General features: G+C 41.0%; 2 protein-coding genes across 4 annotated transcripts in view; both read left to right on the top strand.

Annotated features, from left to right (window-relative positions):
- Positions 1-16,859, top strand: part of abcc10 (ATP-binding cassette, sub-family C (CFTR/MRP), member 10) — a 56,942-nt gene extending 40,083 nt beyond the window's left edge. For all 3 annotated transcript variants that reach the window (XM_062447867.1, XM_062447868.1, XM_062447866.1), the window contains 9 exons: positions 1,589-1,781; positions 5,652-5,995; positions 6,158-6,327; positions 10,969-11,129; positions 13,431-13,684; positions 13,968-14,113; positions 15,829-15,926; positions 16,021-16,133; positions 16,240-16,859. In XM_062447867.1, coding sequence (XP_062303851.1) covers positions 1,589-1,781; positions 5,652-5,995; positions 6,158-6,327; positions 10,969-11,129; positions 13,431-13,684; positions 13,968-14,113; positions 15,829-15,926; positions 16,021-16,133; positions 16,240-16,375 — 1,615 coding nt within the window. In that variant the 3' untranslated portion in view covers positions 16,376-16,859. The remainder of the gene's footprint in view (positions 1-1,588; positions 1,782-5,651; positions 5,996-6,157; positions 6,328-10,968; positions 11,130-13,430; positions 13,685-13,967; positions 14,114-15,828; positions 15,927-16,020; positions 16,134-16,239) is intronic.
- Positions 16,860-19,442: 2,583 nt separating this feature from the next.
- Positions 19,443-26,615, top strand: LOC134008640 (neuroblast differentiation-associated protein AHNAK-like). Its single transcript, XM_062448119.1, has 5 exons — positions 19,443-19,556; positions 20,384-20,425; positions 20,576-20,699; positions 20,794-20,969; positions 21,048-26,615. Exons 1-5 carry the CDS (start codon positions 19,545-19,547, stop codon positions 26,307-26,309), a joined length of 5,616 nt encoding a protein of 1,871 aa, XP_062304103.1. The 5' UTR covers positions 19,443-19,544; the 3' UTR covers positions 26,310-26,615.

The raw sequence follows: 26,615 nt of genomic DNA, 5'->3' as shown, positions 1-26,615 counted from the left end.
GTACAATTTACCGGGGCAGCTTCTCCACACAGGGCTATATCGCATTTTGCGTTGTTACTGACAATGATCGCTACCAGTGAGCTTTTATGAATGACTGATTTTCCACTAAATAAATGTCAAGCTTATTTACGTTTTTGTGGGCATATTTTCAGTTAGCAGATGGTACTGTTGGAATCGTGATTCCATCTTCTACTGCCGGTAACGTCGTAGAATAATCTTCAAAGGGGGTTCTTTATTAATGAATGAATGCAATATGAGTAGGCTAAATGCCTGAAAATATCACGAGAAGGGAACAACTTAAAATGACTTAAGTCATAGAGATTAGGTCAGTTTTTACACCAGTCTGACAAATTTATTCGTTTTGATTCAGCTATGAGGCTGCCTCTTGCAGGGGAAATGAGAAGACATCTATTTCATTCTACACTTCACTCGTATTTTGAGTTGTAAATGAGCAGCAAAAAAAGATGCTTTTAAATCTATGTAATCTTTATAAATAATAAGTATGCATTTTTATAGAAAATATACAGAAATATCAGTTGGAAAAATGTCATTAAAAAACTGACCCCTGTGCAACCGACGCAAGCAAGCACACCCTACAATTTCCCCAGAAATTGTACCCTCTCTAGTTTAACATTAATATGAGTTCCCCTAGCCTGCCTTTGGTCCCCCAGTGGCTAGAAATTGTGATACGTGTAAACCAAGCCCTGGGTATTCTTTTCCGCCTTTGAGAAAATGAAAGCTCAAACGCTCTGTTTTGAAAATGTTCCTCTTATGTCATCATAAGAGCAAAGGTTACCTCCCCTTTCTCTGCTTTGACCGCCCAGAGAATTTGGCCCGCGAATGAGAAAATGAGCTACGACCTGCGAAGGCGATATTGGTTTTTCCTCGAGAGACAACATGGCTTGCAAACGACCAAAGCATGGCAGTTAGCCCCGCCTCTCTCCTCCTCATAGCATTTAACGCTACAGACACAGAAATGGCACGTCCTAAGGAAAGCTCATTGTGGGACTGCTCGTAGTGGCTGTAATTCTGCACCAAGGCTGAATTTCGGGAAACAGACTTCAGATACAGTATTAAGAGACCACTAAGGCCTATATTAACCCTTGTGCTGCCTTCGGGTCACATGACCCAAAGGTTCATAACGAACCATCGTTGTTTACCCAATTTTACCCAATACAAAAACAAATAAAAATAATTTTCTTTTAACCTTTGCAATGTGGGGGGTCTGAGACAACCCGACGGTTAAATGAAAATGCTTCACTTTGTTTTTGTATGCGGTAAAGTTGTCGCAATACGACGGTGGGTCACAATGACTGATGGGTCAGAATGACCCGAAGATAACACAAGGGTTAAAGCATCCAAAAACAGCATGTCATGGGACCTTTAATAGCTGGTATTAGCTCGTGTCATTGAAGCTCTGCAGCTTCCATCCATTAAGATGGAGTATCCACTGACATACAGCCCTTGAGAATAATTAATAGAGAGTTTGAAATGTGATATTTTGGAAACCCTGCCTAAATAAAGGTTAAACATTAGGTTAATAGGCTGTTACATGAATGACATGGATCAGCATTGTATGTATTTCCAGGTACCCGGTCACTTACATGGAAATTGCCTATGTGACCAACATAAGTTCTGAGGTGAAGTTTTATCTGACTGTGTATGGTTGCATAGCCGTCGCCAACACTGTCTTCACAGCAATTAGAGCCTTTCTTTTTGCCTATGGAGGCATCCGGGCTGCTACACTTATCCACAACAGAGTTTTGGACCAAGTCCTAAAGGTGAGTGCAGTCTATGGTAACACAATGGCTAATGCAAACCGATTGGGCATTATTTTCATTTTGTCATGTTGGGGGTAGTTAGATACAAATTACCGTTCTGTATTTTGTGAGAATTTCAGCAAATGCCATTTTCACTTTTCTATGCACATATATGATATAACGTGAAATAATAGTAAATTATTGTATTATTATTATTGTATTATTAATTATAATGGTTCACAATGTAATGGTGAAGATAGTAATGCTTTTTTTTTTTTTTTTTTTTTTTTTTACACAAACTTTTTATTGGTTTAGACCAGGGGTGGGGAACGTCCGTATGCGGCCCGCGAAATCATTTGGTCCGGCCCGCCATGGCACTGCAGGAACCATATTATTAGGTGCATTATTCGTTGGCAGCAGCACTATTTTAATATGTGGAAGAGGACCGTGGAGGCGCACAGCGTTGCGTACCAATGTACCAAAAAAAATTGATCGCGCGCTCGCATTAAGTGTGGAATTCCTTTCTAGCAAATCAAACCCAGAATACGTTGTTGGTATGGGCTAAAGACCGATATATGCTTCTGCGTTTTTCGAAAAACGGACACATGGGAACGCCCTCGTCTCCGAGGAACGCCCTCTACGAGCTCTCCGTCAGCCCTCGGAGAGCTCGACGTGCACCTCCTGAATTTTCTAACTATCCGTCGTAATTTCGGAGAGCTACGGAGACCCCCTTGGCTGTGATTGGTCAGTATTAAGAACCGCTTGCGTCAGGGGCGGGGGCGGGGTTGCCGTGATAAACAGGACGAACAGAATCCTTTGACCGCCATTGCTGTAAGTTTTTACAATTCATATTTCAGCTAAACAGTACATGTAGATCAGCATCTGAATTAAAATGTGACGAGAAATGGGCAGTGTAGTTGCTGAAAATGTGCGTATTTTATTGATGAAACGGCTAATTTGTAAATTTGCTCCGACTTCTCGATAACCTAGGTAAATAAACACTCCACAACGACTTACAAAAAAACGTTGCGCCACCTACTCTTCTGGCGGTGAATTGTTTTCAGCACCCACAGCCTACGGAGAACCATAAACAAAGTCTATCCGTCCGTATCCGTGCGTATCCGTGCGCCCGCCCATCCGAAAACGGAGACGCAGAAGCATATTTCGGCCTTAAGCCCCGAATGTTTACCACGTATGGCTCCGCGCTTGATTAACACTCGGGTGCGTTTCCCGAAAGCGTTGTAAGCCTAAATTGATCGTAGAATCCATCGTAGGACGAATCTTAGTTTTACGGGCCGTTCCTAAAGACATCGTAGCTAAAGTGTCTCTTGAAAATTCGTAACTCTTGAAAGTGCATAGATTAGCCTACTCCTTACGAGCATGTTTGGGAAACGCACGTAAGAAATATCGATGGTTTCGTTTTTTGCTCGATCGTTGCTACAATCCATCGTTATCGGGAAACACAGCCCAGATCGATAAGCAGTCTCAATCAAAGCAGGCTGCATCCGTGCCAGCTAACACCACAAACCTCACCAAAGAGAAGCAGTTCCAGCCATCACATTAGGGGTGAGTTAATTAAATGTTTGACCAAATATAGCAGGCACATTTTTAAGTTGATAATTCTGTACGGCCCCCGAATGATTTTAGAAATATCCAAATGGCCCTTGGCAGAGAAAAGGTTCCCCACCCCTGGTTTAGACAAGGGATAACATTACAAAGCACACAACAACAATCCCCACCCTCCCCCTGCCCAAAACAGACAGCAATCAACACATACAACGTAGAAAAAACGCTCGGTTTTCTCCTTTTATGGTATGCTCATGAATATGAGCTGCGCGCTGATTGGTTGGTTTATAACGAATGAAGCTGCGGAGCAAAGACGCAACACTATCAACACTCACTGAAACATGAAGGTGGAGACTTGAAATAAAAATGTACAAATAAATCTATTGTGTCTACACAACACTGTTTTCAACAGATTGACTAGATATCATTTGAAATGATTACCTTAGTTGTTTCCACTTCTGTTGTCGAAGCAAACAGGATCGCCTTAGGTGGGTAACGTTAGCACTACAGCTTAGCAAACAAACTATCGTGATTCAATTCAGCTTCAGTTAGCTCTAGCTATCTTACTGAAAAATAGATCTGGACAAACATGCATCTTGAATTGTAGAATTACAACACGTTTTATTTATTTGAATGAAACAGTCAGGAACATGAAATAATTAGCCCCATTGCCAATAAACTAGGCTAAATCACACATTCTACCTATGCTCTTGCGTTAACAAGCTAAACTAGTTTACAGTCTAGGTCTTTTCGCTATCTAGCTGTTCTTGCATTCCTTGCAAATCAGCGTTAATAAAAAGCAGGTGAGCTACAGTCTAGCTAACATTGACTAGACGGGCATGATGTTTGTCTATACCGTAGCGTAGAAGATCCATGTGCAGTTCAATCCTCGACACATTTGCGCGAACCATTTTACCAAGGACGTTTAGAAAACCTGGGACAATGTAAAGCAGGATTTGTTGCTGATGCTGAAAAGAGGTGCGTTCCGACCTTGTGTTCATCACAACCGCAAGCTGTAATATGATTTTGTCGGTATAGTTATTAGCAATGCTAACGTATCCTGTACCTAGCACCTGCCTTTCTCTAGTTATCTTGACAGGCGTTAGCAATAGGCTAGACTGCTATCCGTTTTCTGGCTATTTTTTCGGAAGCTTCCCTTCTAATGCCGACTACAGCTAGTCTAGCTAGGTGTCATTTGCTAAGTAAGGTATGTTGATGTGTTTCGAAACGTATTTAGCATTCTACCTATGCTAGATACAGGAGACGTTAGCATTGCTAACTGTTATCGACAAAATCATACTTTGCTTGCGTTTGTGATGAGCATACGGTTGGAACAGCACCTCTTTTCAGCAACAGCGGTTTAGCAAATCCTTCTATAAATTGTCCAAGGTTTTCAACTGTCCTCGGTGAAATGGTTCGAGCAAATGTGTAATTGAGGGTCAAACTGCACAGGGATCTTCTCATAGACAAACATCACAGCCCGTCGAGTGTTCCTACGAAGACTGAAAAGTGTCAGCATTCCCTGTGCAGCCTGGAACACTTCATATACCACCGTAGTCCATTTTCAATATGCTAGAAAAACGTTCTTCTTTGTAATTCTGTGGAAGTTCACATAGCAGCGCGACCAAGGTACAGACCAGAGCGAAAAAAAGGTAGAAAACCTACCGTTTTACAGCTACATTTTTTAATTGTGTCAATGGACTTTGAGGTTCACTGTATGTCCATTTTACCCACTGAACTGACGTTATTCAACTGTGACAAGGTAAATTCGGTTCTGCAATCAATGACCCCTTTAAGAAAGTATACAAATTACTGTCTCCAGTCCACTACATGCACAAATGTGTAAGGAAATATGAGTACATAATGAAATGTATCGGGGCTATGAAGGAGGTCTGGTCTGACTCCAAAAAGTACCTAATTCCCCTCATAAGTAAGGACCTGAGGTCGTCTGGTAGGTAGTCTATGAAAGCGGACCAGATTTTCAAAAACAAACCCTCCTTCCATTTTATAATAGCCACCAACTTTTCATGTTGTAGAATGTTAAAGATCTGTACCATAATGTAATAGTTGGTGGGCACTCTTTAATCCAGTGAAGTAAGATGCATTTCCGGGCAGTTAAGAGGAGCTTCTCAATGAGTGTGTATCTTGGAGGGGAGATGTAGCAACTTAGAGGGGAGACCAACAAGGAAGACACTTGGATCTCTCTTAATCTCAACCTCGAGGACCTCACTGATTACTTTGGCAACTAGATAGTAATGCTTATTTGTCACTGCTCATACACTCATGCCCCTTTCCTTTATTCTCCTTATGTGTTTGCATGTGTAGGCCACCATGGCATTCTTTGACACCACACCCCAGGGCCGAGTCCTGAACCGCTTCTCTTCTGACTTGTACAGCATAGATGACTCTCTACCCTTCGTCCTCAACATCCTGCTGGCCAACATCTTTTGCGTATTGGGCATATTGGTGGTAATGAGCTATGGTCTGCCCTGGGTCCTAGTGCCACTGATACCCCTGGCCCTAGTCTACCACCGCACACAACGTTTTTACCGCTACACGTCCAGAGAGTTAAAACGCCTGTGTAGTCTCACCCTCTCTCCAGTGTACTCTCACTTTTCAGAAACTATCACCGGTCTAGAGACGATCCGGGCTAGTGGCAGTGCCACAAGGTTTGTGCTTTAGGATGTTTTTTAGACAGGTACATTGATAAATGAAGTCCTTGAATGTAATTACTAGGATGGACCAAAAGGCTGCACAGTGTGCAATTTCAGATCAGCCCACATACATGAATTTAACAGTAATATGTTATCTTATATTTCTCGTGGTTCCAGGTTTGAGGAGGAGAATGAACGCCGACTAGATGTGAACCAGCGCTGTCTGTTCCTTAGCAACGCCGCCATGCAATGGCTGGACATCCGTCTGCAGATGATTGGTGTTGCCGTGGTGACTGTCATCGGAATCATTGCCGTTATTCAGCACAAGTTCAAATACATTGATCCAGGTGATTTGTTAGCATGTATACATAATCTAATTTGTCTGCCATTGCGATTGTTTTGATGTGATTGTTTTGATGTGATCTTATGCTATAATCCATAGTGTACAAATGCAATACAAAACATTATTTTGGGATGAGGCACCGGTGCGCCTTCACCTTTCAGCCTCAAGGGGGTATACAGCTGCATTAATCTTCTCATTGGAACATTGATAGGACTAGTGCAGTGCCCTTGCCCGTGATGCAGCCAGTGATTAAGATGTTGGTTAGTTTATTTAATGACGAACAGATACACACACAGATTCCTGGAATTATAAATAGATAGAACATTTGCACCTGAAGTGACAGTATGCCCAAATTTTTTTTCTTCTGAATTGAAAATGGAAATGTTTAGCAAGTAAGTGTCCTCATCTAATCATGCCATAACGGCCACAGACCATATAACAGACCGATCAATAACTCATTTACGTCATGCTCCAGTACCATTGTGTGGCCTGGTACATCGGGCTGGAGGCTACGAGAAACCGCATTCCTGTCAAAACGCTCCTTCATGCCCTTCTGTGTGGCGGCAATTGCTTCCCTCGCTAGGGCATGAGCCTAACATAGCCACTCACAAACACAACTCACATATTCCAGCACACTTTTGGGTGCAGGGCAGACAGATAAAGGAGTGAGTAGCTGTTCATTCAGCACTTTCAGTGGACCTCTGACTGCATGGTCAAAGATGAGATCGGCAGGACTGAACCCAAGAACCTCCTGCACGGATTCCCTGACAGCAAACAACACAAAAGGCACCCCTTCATCCCAGTCTTACTTGGTGTCAAATCAAAACTTCTGCAACATGGACTTGGTTTGGTGCCAACATTCTAGGGCTCCCTGACTCTCCAGATGATAGGCACTAGATTCATTGTGTGCTATGGCCAACAACTTCAACACCCTCTTAAACAACTTAGAGAGAAAGTTGGATCCCTGATCTGTGCATCACATGGGGTAGACCGAAAGTAGAGAAATACTTAAAAAGAGCTGTTATTACTGTTTTGGACGTGATGTTGCAAAGGGGGATAGACTCAGGGTACCTTGTAGCTGTACACATCATTGTTAGCATAAACTAATTACCAGTCCTTGTTCTTGGTAAAGGGCCAACACAAGTGATTATCACCTCTTCAAATGTTTGCCAATCACCGGTATGGGAGGAAGTGGGGCTGGTGGAATGTGCTGGTTTGGTTTGCCTATTATCTGGTAGGTATGACACATGTTGCAATATTGAACCACATCAGTATTCAAGTTTGCCCAGATGAAATCAGGTCTGTGGACCCTGTCATATGTTTTTCCTATACCTAAATGACCCAACCATTTGTCATCATGGGCCAGGGTCAACACATGCTGACGGTATTCCATAGGAATCACTAGTTGACAACATTTGCACTACAGACCCAGTACGACTAGTCCACTTCCTCATTAGAAGCCATTCCTCTAAAAAGTACCTAACAGCGTCTTTGCTAGCCCGAATGGGAAAACTGATCGATGTGAAAGATTTAATTAGGGTAGGGTCGGACTTTTGGCAATTAATCAACCGTTCACGACTGACAGACAAAGGCTACCCACAAGCTCTTCTCCCATGGGCAACTCCTCTTTCGGTTTCTGACCGGGTGCTGACAAGTGGTAAACGCAGGACAAAGTACTGACTACATCAAACCTAATACATCACTCAGCCGGCGAGACTGCGAACATGACGATGCATGCCGGAAAGTCCTCAGGGAACTCTCTAGCCAGGTCATCGGGTAAATAATAGTTGAGGGAATTCAACACCTCTAATATAAGGATCATCATACCACCTGCAATGTCATTTCCTAAAAGTAAGTCTATGCCCTTTACAGGGAGCACGGGTTGTACACCTACACAAAATAAACCACTAACGAGATCGGAGACTACATGCACATGGTGTAGAGGTACTGGCACACAACCCATCTCAATGACCTGCAACATTACCTGTGACCCGGGTAATGCATCCAACAAAATTAGGTACTGTGTTGTGCCTGTTTCCCATAGGATATCCGCTGGTTCTCAATCCGCTGGTTCTCAGTCTTACCAGTCAATGAAACAAAGCCCTTAAAAAATAAAAGGAACATAACTGGGATCGACATTCTGGGGCCGGCCCACTCACAGTTCCAGACATGCTTCTCACCAGATCAACATCTTTGGGTTTTTTGGGGGTTTCTGGAGTCATTGATTTACGTAGTAGTTTAGGACAAGCAGATATAATATCTCCTGTCTGGAGACAGGAGATATTATGGGGGGGTCAGGTGTCTGAGCGGTTAGGGAATTGGGCTAGTAATCTGAAGGTTCCTGGTTCGATTCCCGGCTGTGCAAAATGACGTGTCCTTGGGCGAGGCACTTCACCCTACTTGCCTCGGGGGAGAATGTCCCTGTACTTACTGTAAGTCGCTCTGGATAAGAGCGTCTGCTAAATGACTAAATGTAAATGTCTGATGGCAGTACAAACACTCTAGGGACTCCCTAGAGCCCGGTGATGTGTCGGCTGCATGGCTATGGTGTGAGACAGGAGGGGAGGCAATCTTTCCTTCTGAACGAGCCGCAAAAACTGTCTTCAACTCGTCAGCCAGGACTGCTGCTTGGGACAGTGTATCCACTTTTGGTTCATTCAGGTAGATTGCCAACCGGTCGGGTAGACTATATTTCAATTCCTCTAACAACCCCAGCTCCCATAGGGACACACGGTCCATAGCCTTACTTGCCGTACACTACTTAATATGATAACACATTTTTTACACGTACCCATCGAAACATTTGTCGAATAACCTTAATTTATCAAATTGTCTCTATACATTCGGCATACCATGAACTGACCAGAAGATGTATCAAATGCTTCGAAAAAGGTAGACTTTTTGACACAATTGTTTCAAATAGCTTGTTGCTTTGGAAAGCTTTGTTTCCCCCATCACTAACATTCACTGCAGCAGGCAGAACTTTCCTGGGGTGATCAATTTGATAAAATGATTCCCTTCCTAGTATCGAACTGCATGATTTTGAGCATTTGCGAACAGTTATCACATTATTTCTTATTTTTTTGTACAAACTGGAACCGCACAGTAGTACCTAAGTATGTTGTGGAATGTGGCATCAGGAATGTCCTGTATCTGAATACTCAAACTGGTTACTAATACATCTACTGGTAGATGCCCCCTGGAAGTTGCAGTGCCAATAACCAAGTTGCTGGGGAATTGACAAAAAGGAAGTTTTAGATTAGATTGTCGTGAGATGTGTTGTGACGTAGGGTAATGTACCACAGGGTCCTGGGCCAGGATGAAGGAGTATCAAAAGTTGTGAAAGTGCTCTTAAATATAGGCTGCAGCTTGTGGACAAGGAGACAAACAATCCTCAAACGTAGACACACACTGACATGAGTCTGCCAGAAATGCCCCACTCATGCCAACCCACAAATGAAGCTTGCTCTCCTTTATCTAGGCTCTAGTCCAGGTAGACTCCACCTCTGGACTAGACTATTATACTAAACATCATTTCACAAGTATCTACAGCTATTGCAGCAAATAAATAACCCCAAAGTACATAATGCAAACTGTTAACACGGCATTAATGCAAAATACACTTTAAACAGTTATGTAACCCGAGCCTGGCTCTGCCCTCCTACGTACTTCCGCTCAATTTTCATTGTGCTTCTGTACTGCGTCTGGGCTTGAGGTATATTGGTCAGATGTGTCCGGTAAACTTTTTACGGCTCCAATCAGCGAACAGAGGGAGTGGCTGAGAACGATGACGTTGATGTTGTGCGCTAGTTTGAGTTGTAGTTCCGTAATGGCGGCGGAGAAAGATGCGAGCGAAGCCATTTGCTCCGTTGTGGCAACGTTGCCGAATATCGAGAAGTTAAAGAACGATCTTTGATCCCCACGAGGCTCGTTTAATTTTCCAGCTAGCTCCGTTAGTGGTGAAGGAGTTGGCTAAGGCGAACGCTTGCGATTGGTTATGCCAGATCCAGAGTGGCTCTGGGCAGATCCAATAGTTTTAAACTTCAACAGAGTACCCGCCTTCAAGGAAGTTAAAGCTTTTCAATGGACCAAGCCCAGACTGTACAAATGCAATGTACGAGAGACTGGTTAGGACCAGGCTAATGTAACCCTTCATCAAGCCATAACAAAGCATATACAGTACATTAAAAAAATAAAAACTTGAATCTGGCCAACCTTGGCGCGCTTACGTCACACACAGGTACTCCAGAAATGCGCGACCCCCTTTGTCTGACCCTACATGCTGGTAAACTCCACCACCAAGAAACACAGCAGATTAAATTGCTAATTGCACACTCAGTTGCGACCTTCTTCGATAATAAAGTAACAATTATAGATGTGTCTTCAGTTTGTGTTGATTCTTATATTTATGGGATTAATTTAACATGTGAAATTAGCATTTGCAATACAATGTACGCCTCCATTTCCCTGTGACAAAGCAGGTGGAAACTGCCCCTTCCATTCAACTTTGTCATGTACTTATGTACCGTAGCAAACTGTGCCCGAAATGGTACTCATATTACATGTGAAGTTTCCCACAGGGATTAATTCCAACAGATGTTTCACAATAAACAACTTTGTCCCCCCTCCGGTATCTCCCATCCAGGTCTAGTTGGTCTCTCCCTGTCCTACGCCCTGTCCATTACAGGCCTACTGTCAGGGCTGATTTTCAGCTTTACCCAGACTGAGATGCAGCTGGTGAGTGTTGAGCGCACTGAAGAATACACCACCAGCCTGCCCACCGAGCCCCAACAATCTAACCCTCAGGTGAGAGACAGTTTCACTGACGTGAACATGGTATGGCTTTTGCAAAGTTTAGTAAGTTTAGTATGTGTTGCTTTTATGTTCTGTTTTTCTATTCAGTATTTCATTGTAAACTATTGCACAATGAACAACAATGAACATGTATTTTTCTGATGCTTTTTTATTGATACTCAAATACAGTAGTATGGATATTAGGATGCAGTCCTGTGGTTCTGAGTGTTCCTAGTGTTCTTACTAGACTAACTCACACCTCTAAACCCTCTCCCAGCACATAGATAATTCGCTGTGCACCTAAACTTGAAAATTCTATGTAGAATGTGTGCTTTCCTTTTTTCTCTTCATAGACTGTAAAAAGAATGTACGGTATAATAGCTCTGAAAAGTGAATCCAAAACATCTTGATTGGCCCCTGGTGGATGGCTGCAGTATAGATCATAAGTCCCGCCCCCTCCATGTTAGCGGATGGGACATGAGCCAAACAACAAAATCTAAGAGCACGTCAAATTTCATTTTGCAAAGATGGTTTCTGTCATTATAGGTAGTTCTTATCACGCTGATGTCTGCTCAAGAGCTCATTATTCTGATCAGTTTGTTTTTAATTGATTATTTGACAATATAAAAAGGGGTTAGTGTGTGCTTGCGAATGGGTCAGGCGAGTGTATGGGTGGGACCTCAATACTGCAGCTCCACCACCCGATCACTATTGCGCAGACTCTGGCTCCAAATTACATCACAAGCGCAAGATGGCAGCACCTGAATCCAATATATTTTGACTTCATTTTTGTACAGTGGAAGGAAGCGGACACGCGTCGTCCATTCTTTTTACAGTCAATGGTTCTCTTTCAATACCCCACACATACATTTCCTTTATACAAAGAAAAAAAGTTACCACAAAACCTCTTTTTGGAGTATACCCCAATGGTTAATACTCATGGCTAAACTCCTCATTCTTGGTCTTGAATCTGATAGATCGTTGTAAAAGTTATGTTTTTATTATTTGGTGGTAAATCCCGGCTCTTTGTGCCCCAAGTGGTTAAAAACTTTTAAAAACGATCAACTTTACAAATTTGTTTACGCCGAGCACGCAGAAGGCATGCTTGAAAGTTGACAAAACTACTTGTGAAACATTATATTTAAGGGTACTTGAGACCAAATCTGCAAATTCCATGCTTGGTGATTAGGAGGGGAAATGGGATATCGCACTTTGTACATACGAAACATTACAGCTAATCTAGGTTGATAGACTTCTATGGGAACTCCGCTAGAAAGAGCCTACTGAATGAAGTTGGGAAATAGGGGTAGTTTGCTTCTGACAATGTTCACTGTCTATTAATTGTCCTTGAAAAGCCGCCAACTTTCATTTGCACACAATGCGCTACTGCTCATGCGTAACCTGAGATCCACACTGGGACATGGGAGTCCCAATGTTACAGTAAGAAATAAAAGGATGAATTTCATACTTTGTGAGAATTTCCAAACAAGTTACTCTTGCCTCTTATATTTGCAATAGGCCTACTGGACCGTGCTCTGACAATAAATGATGAACAATAAATCCAACGTCAGTAGTTGTTGCAACAGCATGTGAAAAAACTAAAAAGTTTGCTAGGCCAAAAATAATTGAAAAAAGAAGGAAAAATTGACGCTGTTAAAATGTGTTTGTGGTAACGCCGTTAATAACGCGTTTAAGTGACAGCACTACAATACATGTTTTTCCAGGATAACTGGATTTATAAGACCATTGAATGTTTATGATGTCCGTGTGTTTATACTTTTAAGTGGGACAACAACGTGATCATTGTCATCTGACAATAGAATGTTCATACATAGCTCTTATCCAGAGCGACTTACAGTAAGTACAGGGACATTCCCCCCGAGGCAAGTAGGGTGAAGTGCCTTGCCCAAGGACACAACGTCATTTTGCACAGTCAGGAATCAAACCGGCAACCTTCTGAGTAATAGCCCGATTCCCTAACCGCTCAGCCATCTGACTCCTAATGTCGGGCATTTATAGACCAACTGCAGTCTAACCCTCAACGTGTGTGACATCCTTTATAATAAATTACATTTTGCTGAATGATTGAAGGGCTAGATTACAATCTTTCTAATGAAATATTCACCGTCTATCAACTTCCACATACATGCTATCAGTAGTGATGGAGAGCTCTCGTGCCAGGGAGTATCTGTCAGGAATGAAGAGTAGCTCCAACTTGTCGGAATTCAGTTTCAGGTGGTGGGAGGACATTCATGAGGAGCCAGACATGCCAAGTTTATTATCACTCACCTCAGACTTTCATCCTCCCTTCAGGTACCCTCTGGGTGGCCAGAGCAGGGCTGGATAGAGTTCCGGGGGGCTGTTCTGTCTTACAGAGAGGGCATGCCCAACGCCCTAGATGGCTTGAGTCTGGTGGTCCGTCCTGGAGAAAAGATTGGAATTTTGGGCCGTACTGGCTCAGGCAAGTCCTCCCTGTTCATGGCCCTTTTCCGTATGGTTGAGCTCAGCCAGGGTCAGATCTTACTGGATGGATTGGACACGAGCCATGTGGGACTTGCCCAACTCAGGTAAAGATGGGTTGGGCTTATGGTGAGGATGGGGGTTAAAGCACTTTAATGTTTTAAATGTAAATAGTACCTTTTATTAATTATAAAGATTCAGTGTTTGCTAAATATACAACCACTTCCTCCTCATTGAAACATGACATATTACCTTGTTGCGTTTAAAAGAACATTTACAAGAACCCGTTCTGCTAATACACCTTCAATAGTGTGAATCAAATATTTTTTTAATGATTAAAGGGCCATGTTAGATCCACATTCTACAATATGGTTATTCTTCTCATTGCAGGTCCAAGCTGGCTATCATCCCCCAAGACCCGTTCTTGTTCAATGGGACAGTGAGGGAGAACCTGGACCCTTGTGGACGACATTCAGACCACAGCCTGGCAGACGCCCTAGAGCAGTGCCACCTCAGTCAAGTCATCAACAGCATAGGTGTGTAGCGGGATGTGGTTGTTTAAGAAAGTACAGTACTGTGCATAAGTCTTGGGCACCCAAGATGTTTTACACAAATAATGTCTTATACTGTATTTCTTCAATTAAATGCTACAGCTTTTCTTGAATTACATGTTTCGATGAGGGCGGTGTGTACACGAGGGCAGCTTTTATTATTATTATTTAATCGTAATTAAGAACAGTATAAAAGTGCATTTTTGCTAAACTTTTTGTTAAATTTTTTAATTTCATTATTTCTTAAAGCATTTTTCCTTAAAATTTTTTATTGTGCCTAAGACTTTTTGCACAGTACTGTATATATACTCGATCTATAATAAAGTATTGAGTTATCGGGGAACCAAGGAAACCTTTGTTTATTATGTAATTATCAGTATTCTGAAGGAATTAATTCATTCTAAGAAGCAGATCGTAACAATAGTGAACACGCACACGTCAAATATATTTCATAAAGATTTTATGAAAGTAAAGTAAATATGGATAGTATGAACAAGTTAAATTATGAATTTGATATGAGAGATTGTTTTCAATGAACAGAATGAAATGTGTACAGTCATTGATTACATCCTTACAAATAATAAACATAGCTCACGCCAATGCTATGGAGAGGAAAGAGCATTAGCCATAGCTACTATATTGATCAGGGTTGATCAATGAGGTTGAGGGCGTCCAAAGCCCATTTGAAAAATATCAGAAGTCAAAGTGCGGCTGCGCTGCAGGGATCATTAAACTCAGTCTGCGTGATTTCAGTCAGGTCGCAATTAGAATTGTGGTTTGGATACCTATTTTGCAGTATTGTTCAGGTGGTGGGCCAATCACTAATATTGTTGAATCCCAGGAGAAGCTTGGTAAGATCCTTTGGAATGCCTATCCTGACGGCGTTTACCACGCCTTTGTTGGTATTGCTGGACTCTCGGTATCGATGGACTCAACAAGTGATTATTCGTTGTTGGTTTTTATAATCCGAATAAGTGGGAGTGTCTTTGTGTAGGTGTGAGAGTTCATTGGTCACTTCCTCGGCTTGGGTGTTGTCCAAGCGGATTCACAGATGAGTGTGAATGGAATATTACTTTAGGATTGTTGCCTTAAAATGGTCATACCTTGCATATATACTTAATAATGTATCTACACAACATTGATAAATGGTTTTGTTAGTACATTACAAGAAATTGGATTCCAAGGTTGACTGACTTAAGTTACATGTAACATGAAACATAAACAAAAAAGTTAATGTAACATGAAGATAAATTAAACAAAATAAATCAACACAAAAGAAAGAATAGAACACATTATCTCACATCCACACATCATCCTTGCAGTGTCCATGAACAGTGTAGTCTTTGAAAGATGTTTGTAAATTCATAAAGGTCAGTTTTGGTAGATCTCTTTGTCCTTGGTTCCTCTCTAGTCGAGGCTGAGGAAGATTGGCCATTTGACTCTGCCCCTTGGGGAGGGAGACAGAGGGTCTCGTATCAAACCCTTTGAAGCTCCTCCAGAGAGATAAGGCTTTGTATAATGCAGTCAAGGTTCTTGTGCTGATGTGGTCTGCAGTACTGTGTCTTACTGAGGTGATCAGATTGTCATTGTGTTGAAGGTTTGGTTGTACAGATAAAAACAAACAAATGGTGAAATGTAAGTGATTAATGTACAATGTTTTTGTAAAATACATACCTCTTTAACCCCTCTGTATTCCTCAGGTGGGCTTGATGGTGAGGTGAGAGAGAGAGGGATGTTTTTCTCCCTGGGCCAGAGACAGCTGCTGTGTTTAGCTAGAGCTCTACTGACCAATGCCAATGTAAGAGTTTGTCTGCACCATTAATGCTCTTAACAAGGTTTTGTATTGGTGGTATTCCCTACCATTGTCTTGTAACTGACCATGTTGCTTCTAGATTCTGTGCATCGATGAAGCTACTGCTAGTGTTGATCATCAGACTGACAAGTTGATTCAACAAACAATCAGGGAAAGATTTCATGACAAGACTGTTCTCACCATTGCTCACAGGTAATGGCACAAAACTGTGGCATGATAACAAATAGGAAAAACAATTCTGTTTACATGGCTTTGTTCCATTAAAAAATCATTAAATTATTATTCTTACCATCAATAGGGTCAACACCATCATGGATTCAGACAGGGTGCTAATAATGCATGTTGGAAAAGTGGTGGAATTTGACACCCCTGAAGCTCTTTACCAAAGAGCTGACTCCATGTTTTTCCACCTGGTTGATGGGAAAGGTGAATGAGCAGAAGCCACACGGTGCTGAATGTTATAAGGACAACAATGGAATCGCCACACAAGCTCCCGATGGCCAAACATTTTGGCAAACCACTATGGCCAGAGGTAGATTATACCTGCTGGAGATGGCTGTGACCACTGCTCCTGTGACACTCCAAATATTCCAAATGTAATAAAGAACCATAGCAACATTGTATAGTTGTAATAAAAAGGATAGTACAGTAAACAGTAAGTCTTGACAAACACAAAAAACATGTAAAACACATTTTACTGATGACCTGGTCTGCTGGTATTAACTGCATAGAGTTGGAACAGTTATCATTTAACGTATAATGCCAATACTTTAATAGGTCAAAGAAATAGAAATCTATTGGTAATAACTTGTTTACAGCCTTTAATTTAATCTAATGAGGGAGGTTTGAACTGCTGTATATTTATATGAAAAACATTTAAATGAAGGTAAACTAAATAAAAAGTATAAGTGAGTCATTCAGTGACTTCAGTAAATCTTTTGTCATTCTGACCTTGGTATTTGATGGTCCCTAGTGGTGCTATGTTTTGGTCACTATTGGTTGATGTCACTTCCTGTTGACTGGATGATTTAGTTGGAATCCACACATAAATTCCATAGTGTAAGCCCAAGTGTGTGTTTACAAGCAGACATTTGCCCTCAATCAACAAACCAATCGGACTCCCTTTTTATAGGGTGTGGCTGGAAAGTTAACTGGACTGATCCAATGGACCATGAGAGAAATATTCACATGTATAAAACCGGTCGTACGCCAGGTCCTGCGCACCTTTCCTTTATAAATCATAATCAACGTGAGATTGACAGCACGTGAACGAGCCACTGACCCCGCCTTGCCTCCTCCCATAAATGAATATGCAGATGAACTATAAATGCGCTCCCGAGGTCATTTCTTTGTCGGAATTACCGTATTTCTTTGAATAAACGCCGCCCTCGAATAAACGCCGCACCAAAAATGAACGTTATTTAATAAACGCTGCAGCGTTTATTCGAAGAAATACGGTGACTGTGAACTCGAGGTTCTGACAACAGAGGTGGAGGCGAGAAAATGTGTCCTGTTTGTCGGCCTGTCGTCAGGTATTAGCGACAAAAGAAAGTCGGCGGAGTGGAAAACTGTCACTATTTGCACCCTTTCTTGTTTTTAACCTGTAGCACTTTGAGTTTTAGCTAAATGTAAAGTGCATTACAAATACAATCATTATTATTGTTATAGGGCCATAAATGATGTGGGTTCAGAGTGGTCCGATGTAAAACTTTAACCCTCGTGCTGCCTTCGGGTCACATGACCCAAAGGTTCATAACGAACCATCGTTGTGTTTACCCAATTTTACCCAATACAAAAACAAATACAAATTATTTTCTTTTAACCATTCCAATGTGGGGGGTCTGAGACAGCCCGACAGTTAAAAGAAAATGCTTCACTTTGTTTTTGTATGAGGTAAATTTGTCACAATACGACGGTGGGTCACAATGACTGATGGGTCAGAATGACCCGAAGATAACACAAGGGTTAAATGAAGAAACGAGTGGTGGCGCATCGTAACAGCATGGCAGCTATAGGATTAGCGTGACATGCATTTCCTGAGTGATTTTGTCGTTCGTTTGACACCCTCAAGTTTAACAGAAGTTATTAAATGGTGGCGGATTAAACAGAAGGCTACATAGCATTTCCCGTTTGGGGTTTTGGCATTTTGATGTGATCATCCACATTAATGATAAAACTTTTATTTTTATGTTTTTAGAATAGTCAACGTCATAAATGTAGATTACCAGAGATTGCACTCCACCCTGTTCCGGTCGATAACCATGGCCTCAGATTTGGAGGTGCTGATTCCCATCCCAGCCGCTTCGCATTCGGTTGCGAACTGCTCCAGTGAAAGCTGAAGGTCATGGCCAGATGAAGCCAACAGGACCACATCATAGCAAAAATCAGCGACCCGATCCTGAGGTCACCAAACCGGACCCCCTCAATGCCCTGGCTGCGCCTAGAAATTCTGTCCATATAAGTTATGAACAGAATCGGTGACATATATATATAGATATTTATCATATATATATGGCCCAATCCGGATTCAAACACGGGCCGGTGCCTTGAGGCCTCAGCCCATATAGTACACGCTCTACACAGTGACAGCACAACTATCCTTATGAATGACTATTTTCCATTAATATCCCTTCTGTACCAAACTCTCGCACTCCGTCCCTGTGTCAGCCAAAAAGTATCCGATGTGTGATATGTGACGTCTATTTTCGTCCACTACTTTTAAGCCCTTATGCAGCATAATCTGTGAGTATTTGAATTGTGAATTTCAAGTGGGCAGAAATTGATAGGTCTTTTGAGTAGCTGCACATTGAGTTTTGAAAAAGAAATGACGATTAATTATGCATACAGTAAAATGTTAGCTTTCAGAGTTTTGATTTCTGTATTTTTGTTGATGCATTGTCTGCTCTTGGTCAATATCAGGCAATTTTATGGTTAATTTTATGTAGATATTTTAATTCAAAATATTGTATTTCTCTATTTTCTGTATTCTTTAAGTTTCACATCGCTTCCATTAGTCAGCTCCTGTCTTGGGTCCTTGATGGGAAAGTGTTTACCTCTATCTAGGTGAACATGCATTGCATTTCCATATTGGGGGGGGACACATCCCCCCCAATATTGAAATCTGGTCAAAATGTCCCTCCCAATATATTGATATGAAAATATAAACGTGCTACGCTATGACAGGCAACCACACACGCTGTCCGAAATTATCATAACAAATTTAATACGGCCCCCCCAATGTTGACTCCATAGCTACGGCCTTGACCTGTGCTGTTTCTTCCTGGTATGATGGATTGAATTGATATGGGGATTACTTTGTGCATGTTTTTCTCTCTGAGTTCCTATCTAAAGAGGAATGGTTTCGGTTGCTTCACCCTTTCAAGGATAAGAGTACTGTGTCCCTCCCTACACTGGGTTATGGGTGTGTGTGTGGGAAAGCAGAAGGTAAGATTCCAAAGTTGGAACTAGTTTGTCTGCTTTGGCCGAGTTGGCTCACTCACAGAACCACCTTCAATACAGTCCTAAGAACTGTAAGCAAACGGCATGGACAGGTGTTGCAGTCCTCTCTTACTGTCAGAAAACCTGATGTAAAAGAAAAATTCCATGGACCTGGAGGTAGGAGTCAAATGTATTGTCACCTAAATGTTATGTATACTGTATGTATATACTGTGCACTTAATACAGGTGTCAGGGTTGTGGTCATGATGTCAATACATGTCATGTTTCAGCCTCTGTCAAGTAATGTAATTCATGTGTGTAAAATTGTTAGCCAGTAACAAAAGTCAGTGTTTATTCTTTGTATAGATTTACTAAATATTTAAATAATCTTTAACCTTAAACTACAAGCAAAGCAAACAGCATTATTATGGACACAAAACGTGCTTGTTTATGAAGGGATTCATGAGGAACAAGAAATTACCTTCAATTTGCAGGCAAGCTAAAGGTCTTGATAAGATAACAAATACGATTTTCAATTACATTCAATCTGTCAATCTCAGCCAGACTTGGTTACATCACTTATTGCCTGAATTTTAACTTCACATAGTTAAAATGTGAGTTTTATTTCAGGGCTTTGCTGTCTTTTTCAGTTGTAGTAGCTCGAGTTTTAGCATGCTGCAAAAGTTTACCACGCACTCCTTCTCATAATTCATCATGTGACCATTTTGTGGTTGTTGAAAAACCATACTGTAACTGAATCACAATCCACTAGGTGTGCCATGGAAAGGTTTCCATTTAAAGAGTGTTGGGTGTGGTCACATTGAGTTGTTTACATATCAGAAGAAACACCGACAGCAACTAAGGTTGAAATGCTCTGGATAAACCTGTTTCTAGTCCTCCCATGTCCAATTCCATGAATAGCTACAACTGCAGTTACTCATGTATCATATCTGCCTGACATTAATAAGAAATACACATTTTCAATTAAGTTTATTTTCCGACAGTTTTCTCATCATTCAGCACTGCAAAAATATACCAAGACCATGGTATGTGTTAACTTTTATTGAAGAACATAAATATCAACTATTGTCTACAAGTCCTGTACCAAAAATGTAGTTTTGAAGATCATCAAGGTTTTCTAAATATTCAACATGTGGAAAGCGATATTTCTTGATAAAACATTTTTGGATATGTAGTTTCAGTCAGGACATCGTAGAGGGCGGAGCCTCTGTGAAGAATTGACACTTGAGGAAACAGAAAAGGGGGTATTGGTTGTCTCAGGAATCAATGACTCCTCAGCTAACCAGAGGCTACAAAAAGGTATTGTTGTCACTTTTAAGGTTGTAAGAACTACATTAGATTTAAATTATATGGGCTTGATATTACAACGACTGAATCTTTTTTTTTTTTACAGGGGATGAAATTGTGGGTGCCACAATCCACTTTGACGAACTTTCAAAAGCTGATGTGCTAAAATTGTTGAAGCTCATTGAACCTTTTGATGAGAATGTTGAATTATTATCAAAGAAAACTAAAAGGCCCAGTAAGAGCTTGGGGGCCTTGGACAGATGTGTCAAAGCCCCAGAGGAGGTTAGTCCAATGCCATAATAAATATAAAATTAACAGTCTGTGTTTGAAGATGTACTTAATTCTGTCTTGTTCTTACAGATGCTGAAGGATTCATACAATAGACTCTACCATGACAAGATTAAGAAGTTTATAAAGGATAACATGTGTGTAGGTGCTGGGGAAGGCTCTATTAACAGAGAGTTTAAGCCTAGACTCAAAGATAACATTGAATCTTCCATACAGGGCATGGACACAAATACGACTAGAGTAGATGCTCCTAACTTCATACACTCTCCAGTCATTGTGAATGATCCCAGAGGAGAGAATTTATTGCATGTTGAGAGACCAGATATAGATATCAAAACATATGTAAATCCACCAAACATTGACACTCCATCAACTGATCTGAAGATGCCAGGCCTTGAGCAAACTCACATTAGCAATGGTTTAGATGTTTCTTTGCCCAAAGCTGACCTCACAGTGCCTGTCTTAGACCTTACCGCTCAAAAAGACAAAATTCAAGACAAAAGTTGTTATCCAGAGGAGAGTACTATCACTTTCACAGCTTTAGATATTTATTCTCCAAAACTTGATACTGAAGGAACAGCCAAGAAATTAAAGATTCCAAATTTAAAGATGCAAGACTTTGGGCTCTCCGGACAAAACATAAAAAGGCCAGGTTGTAAAGTTATGACATCAGATTTGAGTCTCCCACGTGTGGATGACCTCACAAAATCTAAACTAGACCTCAATGCACCATATGTTAGCATGCAAACGCCCAAAAGAGTCCAGTCCTACAAGAAAAATCCTGACTTAAACGTGGATGATCCCTCTGGTTATTTAGAGGTATCAAAAGTTAGACTATCTGCCAGAGAGCCAAAAGGTATAGACAATGATACCGTTTTTAAAATTCCAGACATTGATATCAAATCTCCTCTGATTGATATTCATGACCCAAGATTGTTGAATGCAGATTTACCATCGGTAGACGCAATACGTCTCCAGACTCCAGATATTACTTCAGGAATATTTGGAATACAATCGAATAAGAAACCACAAATGGACCTTATATCTCCAGATGTACTACATGATGGCCCTTTTGAACTTGACTTATCTGGCACATTGCTAAAAAGATCTGATCTGGACATTGATGTCAATACCTTAACCCCTAAAGCTCCTCAGATAAAAGATGGGATTTATCTTTCAAATACGAGTTTAACCAAAGTTGACACCAAAGTCTCAAAGTTGGATATGAATACTCCAGATGTTGACCTTAATTACCCTTCTGGAAATTGTATAAAAATGCCAAACATTAAGGTGCCTAAATGTGGCCTGTCAAAACCCCAAGAACAAAATAATGTTCGAAACCTAGCAGAACCTACCATAACTTTATCTCCAAAAGTTGAAAAAGAAATGTCAAGTCCAAACTTCGACATATCTACGGTTGACCTTACATGTCCTGACATTGATGATAGCCCATCTGGAAAATTCAAGATTCTGGACAGTTTTAAAATGTCAGATATTAGCCTATTTGGTCCAAAGGTTACGGGTCCTGATTGTGAGTTTATTCCAGATTGTGATCTGTCAGCCCCTCAGCAAAAAGGAGAAATTAATCGCCTAGATTTGAATGCGTCTGATTACCTAAAAGGGACCGAGATAGACCTTACTGCTCCAGATTTAAATATCAATATGCCTTCAATCAGTTTCCCAACCTTTAATAAACCTGACAGTAAACTAAGTGATTCTGGTATCAAAGCTAACACTCCTTCAAGTAAATTCAGAATGCCTAAACTATTTGGTACACTGTCCAAAAAAACACCAGAGTTAAGTCTCAAAGCTCCAACTATGAAAAGTGGGATTGATGTACCAGACTTACCAAAAGCCAACCTCAAAGAACTTGATTTAGGTACAAACACCTCAAACATAGACACTGATCCTCTCAAAGGTACATTGAATATTCCCAAACTGAGAATGCCCAATTTTGAGCTCCCAGGGCAAAGAAGACCCAGAAATGTTGACATTACTGGACATGATGTTAGACCAAACTTGACGAAAGGACTACATATTGACACTTATGGAGGCATAGGGAGTTCAAATGCAGATACTAAAACACCCAGAGTCAACCTTAAAGGTCCCAAAATGGGCCTACAACTGCCAGATGTTGATTTGGGAAGCCCATTAAGCAAACTCCAGAAGCCTGATTTAAAAATCGATATAGGTGTAAAAACACCCGATTTAAGCCTCAAAGAACCTTATCTGAAAGGTGGTATTGATGTCTCTGACTTGGATTTACCAAACATGGATGTGAAAGCACCTCAATTAGATCTTAATACTCCAAATGTAGACATTGGTTCACCTCAGACAAAATTCAAAATACCCAAACTGAAAATTCCCAAATATGGGATCTCAGGTCTTAAAGGGCCAAGTGTGGACATAGATGGAGCTCTAAATGCACCTGCCTTTAACATTCCTGATCTTCACCTCTCAGATCCAAAGCTCAAAGGCAGAATAAACCCCCCAGATCTGAAACTGCCAACAGCTAATCTGAAAGGCCCAAAACTGGATGTCAATGCCCCAAATATGAACTTAAAAATGCCCTCTGGTAAACTCAATGTACCAACCTTGAAGAAGCCTAAAGCGGAGCTCCGTGCTTTAGATTTTGATGTTGATCCCCCCTCTGGAAAGCTGAAAATGGCTTCATTTGGTTTCTCAGGAAAACAGCCAAAAATAGCAAATATGGACATAGATACAGGTCTGAAAACACCCAATTTAAGTCTCAAAGCCCCTCATATGAAAGGTGGTATTGATGTCTCTGACTTGGATTTACCAAACATGGATGTGAAAGCACCTCAATTAGATCTTAATACTCCAAATGTAGACATTGGTTCACCTCAGACAAAATTCAAAATACCCAAACTGAAAATTCCCAAATTTGGGATCTCAGGTCTTAAAGGGCCAAGTGTGGACATAGATGGAGCTCTAAATGCACCTGCCTTTAACATTCCTGATCTTCACCTCTCAGATCCAAAGCTCAAAGGCAGAATAAACCCCCCAGATCTGAAACTGCCAACAGCTAATCTGAAAGGCCCCAAACTGGATGTCAATGCCCCAAATATGAACTTAAAAATGCCCTCTGGTAAACTCAATGTACCAACCTTGAAGCCTAAAGCAGAGCTCAGTGCTTTGGATTTTGATGTTGATCCCCCCTCTGGAAAGCTGAAAATGCCTTCATTTGGTTTCTCAGGAAAAGAGCCAAAAAGACCAAATATGGACATAGATACAGGTCTGAAAACACCCCATTTAAGTCTCAAAGACACTCATATGAAAGGTGGTATTGATGTCTCTGACTTGGATTTACCAAACATAGATGTGAAAGCACCTCAATTAGATCTTAATACTCCAAATGTAGACATTGATTCACCTCAGACAAAATTCAAAATGCCCAAACTGAAAATGCCCAAATTTGTGATCTCAGGTCTTAAAGGGCCAAGTGTGGACATCGATGGAGCTCTAAATGCACCTGCCTTTAACATTCCTGATCTTCACCTCTCAGATCCAAAGCTCAAAGGCAGAATAAACCCCCCAGATCTGAAACTGCCACCAGCTAATCTGAAAGGCCCCAAACTGGATGTCAATGCCCCAAATATGAACTTAAAAATGCCCTCTGGTAAACTCAATGTACCAACCTTGAAGAAGCCTAAAGTGGAGCTCAGTGCTTTAGATTTTGATGTTGATCCCCCCTCTGGAAAGCTGAAAATGGCTTCATTTGGTTTCTCAGGAAAACAGCCAAAAAGAGCAAATATGGACATAGATACAGGTCTGAAAACACCAAATTTAAGTCTCAAAGCCCCTCATATGAAAGGTGGTATTGATGTCTCTGACTTGGATTTACCAAACATAGATGTGAAAGCACCTCAATTAGATCTTAATACTCCAAATGTAGACATTGGTTCACCTCAGACAAAATTCAAAATACCCAAACTGAAAATGCCCAAATTTTGGATCTCAGGTCTTAAAGGGCCAAGTGTGGACATAGATGGAGCTCTAAATGCACCTGCCTTTAACATTCCTGATCTTCACCTCTCAGATCCAAAGCTCAAAGGCAGAATAAACCCCCCAGATCTGAAACTGCCAACAGCTAATCTGAAAGGCCCCAAACTGGATGTCAATGACCCAAATATGAATTTAAAAATGCCCTCTGGTAAACTCAATGTACCAACCTTGAAGAAGCCTAAAGCAGAGCTCAGTGCTTTAGATTTTGATGTTGATCCCCCCTCTGGAAAGCTGAAAATATCTTCATTTGGTTTCTCAGGAAAACAGCCAAAAAGAGCAAATATGGACATAGATACAGGTCTGAAAACACCAAATTTAAGTCTCAAAGCCCCTCATATGAAGGGTGATATTGATGTCCCTGACTTGGATTTACCAAACATAAATGTGAAAGCACCTCAATTAGATCTTAACACTCCAAATGTGGACATTGGTACACCTCAGACAAAATTCAAAACACCAAAACTGAAAATGCCAAAATTTGGGATCTCGGATCGTAAAGGGCCAAGTGTGGACATAGATGGAGCTCTAAATGCACCTGCCTTTGACATGCCTGATATTCACCTCTCAGACCCAAAGCTCAAAGGCAGAATAAACCACCCAGATCTGAAACTGCCAACAGCTAATCTGAATGGCCCCAAACTGGATGTCAATGCCCCAAATATGAACTTCAGAGGTCTGGACCTCACAAGGGCTGGATCAGATATTGATTTTGGCACAGTAATGACCAGTCGTTCACCAGACATGAATATTTCTCTACCGAAAGCTAAACTACATGTTAAAGACATTAAGGACAACTTAGCTAGAACAAAACTGAGTCCCCCAAGGAACAGTACCTCTTTTGTGGACAATGGTGTGGATCTAAGACTTGCAAATCTCAACGCTGCTTCAAACCCTAAAATGTATGTTCCAAAGAGTTATGAAAAGGAGCTAGTGAATTTGAATTTGGGCAACAATGTTGACTCTCAGGGACGTGAATCTCACAAGGAAGCGGCAGTTAATGAAATTGATCAGACTAAAATGAGAAGAACAAAAATGCAAGGTCCCCAAAAATCTGAATATGAAAAATGTATGTTAAATTTTACAAATGACAACAAGAGTCCAGAAGATTTTGAAGGATATTACGTCACAGTCCCTAAGCAACTAAAATCAAATGTTAGAGGACAGACTGGTGTAGCAGGTAGTAAAGAATCAAACCAAAGGTCACACACACACGGAGGGCTTGATTTTACTGCTTCAAGTCTAGACCTTGAAGTTCCTGAACAGAATGACTTGAAAGGGTCAACATTCTGGTTTTCAAAGCTTATTTAAGGTTAGCGTTCAATTTGAGGTTAAATTTGGTAAAAAGACGTTTACATGTAAAGTGAATATGTAGACTATTTGAAATTGTGGTGGCTGTTGGTGCAAAGCACATGAAAGTCACATGGAAGTCCTTGGAAAAAAAGCAGAATTATATCAGTTAGATTTACATACTTGTTTTATTTTAGGATTTTTATTAAACATACATTATGCATAAACTGCCATTCTGAGAGACAAGACTGTGACAGGAATACTAACATTGGCATACTTGCACTTTCCTGTGAAATTAATTTGTAATTAAAATATGACTATGAACTT

Source organism: Osmerus eperlanus, chromosome 22 (assembly GCF_963692335.1).
Source record: "Osmerus eperlanus chromosome 22, fOsmEpe2.1, whole genome shotgun sequence".
In the NCBI taxonomy this organism is placed as follows: domain Eukaryota; kingdom Metazoa; phylum Chordata; class Actinopteri; order Osmeriformes; family Osmeridae; genus Osmerus; species Osmerus eperlanus.
The sequence above is the reverse complement of the archived record's forward strand: the minus strand, read 5'-3'. Positions and strand labels throughout refer to the sequence as shown.

Coding starts and splice junctions, on each gene's coding strand:
- LOC134008640 (XM_062448119.1), top strand. Junction 20,426..20,575: donor AAAAATATACCAAGACCATG/GTATGTGTTAAC, acceptor TTGGATATGTAG/TTTCAGTCAGGACATCGTAG. Junction 20,700..20,793: donor TAACCAGAGGCTACAAAAAG/GTATTGTTGTCA, acceptor TTTTTTTTACAG/GGGATGAAATTGTGGGTGCC.